Here is a 2,134-nt window from a genome sequence, read left to right on the forward strand (position 1 = left end):
CTTCTGCCTTCCTGTTAGTTGGGTTTCAGGTTTCTCTGCATAGCTCTGTAGCCTTGGCTGTCCTGGAACTTCTGTAGACCACAGTGACCTTGAATGCAGAGATTTGCCTGCCTTAGCCTCCTGAGTGCAGAGATTAAAGGTGTGTAATCATCACAACTGTGCTTTTCATCCTTTTTAAAGTAGGTGATTTATGACAAAAGTTTTGGAGAATAAATAGAACATGGGGTGATTTTGACTGGCAAAATGAAATTCTCTTTTAGAAAAGGCAACAATTCTGATCAATTATATTAAACCATGAATTTAGCATGCAATCTTCTCTGAAATTCTTTTCCAGAAACTGAAGGACATCTTCACAATTCTGCTAAAGTTCAGATACCCAAGTTATCTATTTTCTTAAACCTCGGGTCTAAAATACTGCTCAATCGGGCATTTGGTTTTCAGGGTAGAACCTCGTTCTGTGAGAGGAAGGTAGCCTGAAAAGATGGGCCACATGAAAATAAACTCTACAGTGACTGAGTTTGTGTTTCTGGGGCTTTCATCTGATCCCAAGGTACAGCTTGTCCTCTTTTTTGTATTCTTGTTTTTCTATATGTTGTCAGTGGTGGGCAATATCATCATCATCACTATTATCCTGATAGAACCTCGCCTGCAAACCCCCATGTACTTCTTCCTCACTAACTTGTCCTTTCTGGACATCTGCTACACATCCACCAATGTTCCGCAGATGCTTTCCAACATGGTGTGGGGTAAGAAGACCATCCCATTTGCCAGCTGTGCCACTCAGATGTACTTCTCACTCTCCTTTGGAATGATTGAGTGTGTTCTTCTTGGTGTCATGGCTTATGATAGATATGCAGCCATTTGTCATCCTCTCCATTACACTGTTATCATGGACCAAAACACTTGTGTTCAACTGGCAGCCATTTCTTGGTCTAGTAGCTTCCTGAGTTCCATGGTTATCAATGTTCTCACCTTGAGTTTGCCCTACTGTGGACCAAATGTCCTGAATCACTTTTTCTGTGAAGTTCCTTCAGTTCTGAGACTGGCTTGTACTGACACTTCACTCACTGAGCTGGTGGTTTTTGTATTCAGTATCATCATTGTCTTCATTCCTTTCCTCCTTATTATTGTTTCCTATGCCCGCATCCTTCTTTCTGTTCTCAGGATGCGATCAGCCTCTGGGAGGTACAAGGCTCTGTCCACCTGTGCCTCCCATCTCACAGTTGTGACTTTATTCTATGGAACTGCCATCTTTATGTACATGAGACCCCAGTCAAAGTCCTCCAGGGCTGGTGGTAAGGTCATTGCAGTATTCTACACTGTAGTTACACCTATGCTCAATCCATTAATTTACAGCCTAAGGAACCAGGATGTCAAAGGATCTCTAAGGAGAGCTCTCACAAAACATAAGACATAAAGTCTATGAAAGGGCCCTAAGCTCAACCGCTAATCTAGGATTATTACCAGCTCAGTCAGAAGAGAGAGAATGAAAAAGATGGTTAGACCATCATCTGCCCTTCATAACAAATACATAAATCCATTTGCAGCTAAAGGAAAAAAATGTTTCTTCCAAGTACATCGTAGGGCAATTTTTTGTCAAAACAATTGTCTTTATTGAAGAATACAATTTTCTGTTTAGTGGTAAAGTTTGAATCTCACACTATAAAATGAATTAATTGAAATTGTCAATTTGAATTGAAGATGAAACTTTTTTTATTCAAAGTATGATTTATTTATTATTATTTAACCTTTTTAAAAACCCAGTTGTTATCTCCCTCCCAGTTTGCTCTCCAACAGTTCCCCATCCCATTCCTTCTCCCCATTCCTGTCTCTAAGAGGATGTCACACACACCCCATCAAATCTCCCCAAACCCTGGAGCCTCAATTATCTAAAGGGTTATGTGTGTCTTCTCTCATTGAAGCTAGACCAGGCAGTCCTCAGCTGTATATGTGTTGGGGACCTCATATCAGCTAGTGTATGCTGCCTGGTTGATAACTCAGTGTCAGAGAACTCGGGGTCCACTGGTCTTGAGACCACTGGTCTTCCTACGGGATCGTTCTCCTCCTGAGCTTACTCCAGCCTTTCCTTAATCCAAGTACAGGGGTCTCTGGCTTCTGTCCATTCGTTAGGTGT

The 2,134-nt window shown here is 41.5% G+C and overlaps 1 protein-coding gene across 1 annotated transcript; it reads left to right on the forward strand.

The window, feature by feature from the left end:
• Positions 1 to 481: 481 nt before the first annotated feature.
• On the forward strand, positions 482 to 1,417 carry LOC116900256 (olfactory receptor 2G3-like). Its single transcript, XM_032902008.1, has one exon. It carries the CDS (start codon positions 482 to 484, stop codon positions 1,415 to 1,417), a length of 936 nt encoding a protein of 311 aa, XP_032757899.1.
• The last annotated feature ends 717 nt before the right edge of the window (positions 1,418 to 2,134 follow it).

This window comes from Rattus rattus, chromosome 5 (genome assembly GCF_011064425.1).
Source record: "Rattus rattus isolate New Zealand chromosome 5, Rrattus_CSIRO_v1, whole genome shotgun sequence".
Classification (NCBI taxonomy): domain Eukaryota; kingdom Metazoa; phylum Chordata; class Mammalia; order Rodentia; family Muridae; genus Rattus; species Rattus rattus.

Coding starts and splice junctions, on each gene's coding strand:
- LOC116900256 (XM_032902008.1), top strand. CDS start 482: ATGGGCCACATGAAAATAAACTCTACAGTGACTGAGTTTGTGTTTCTG.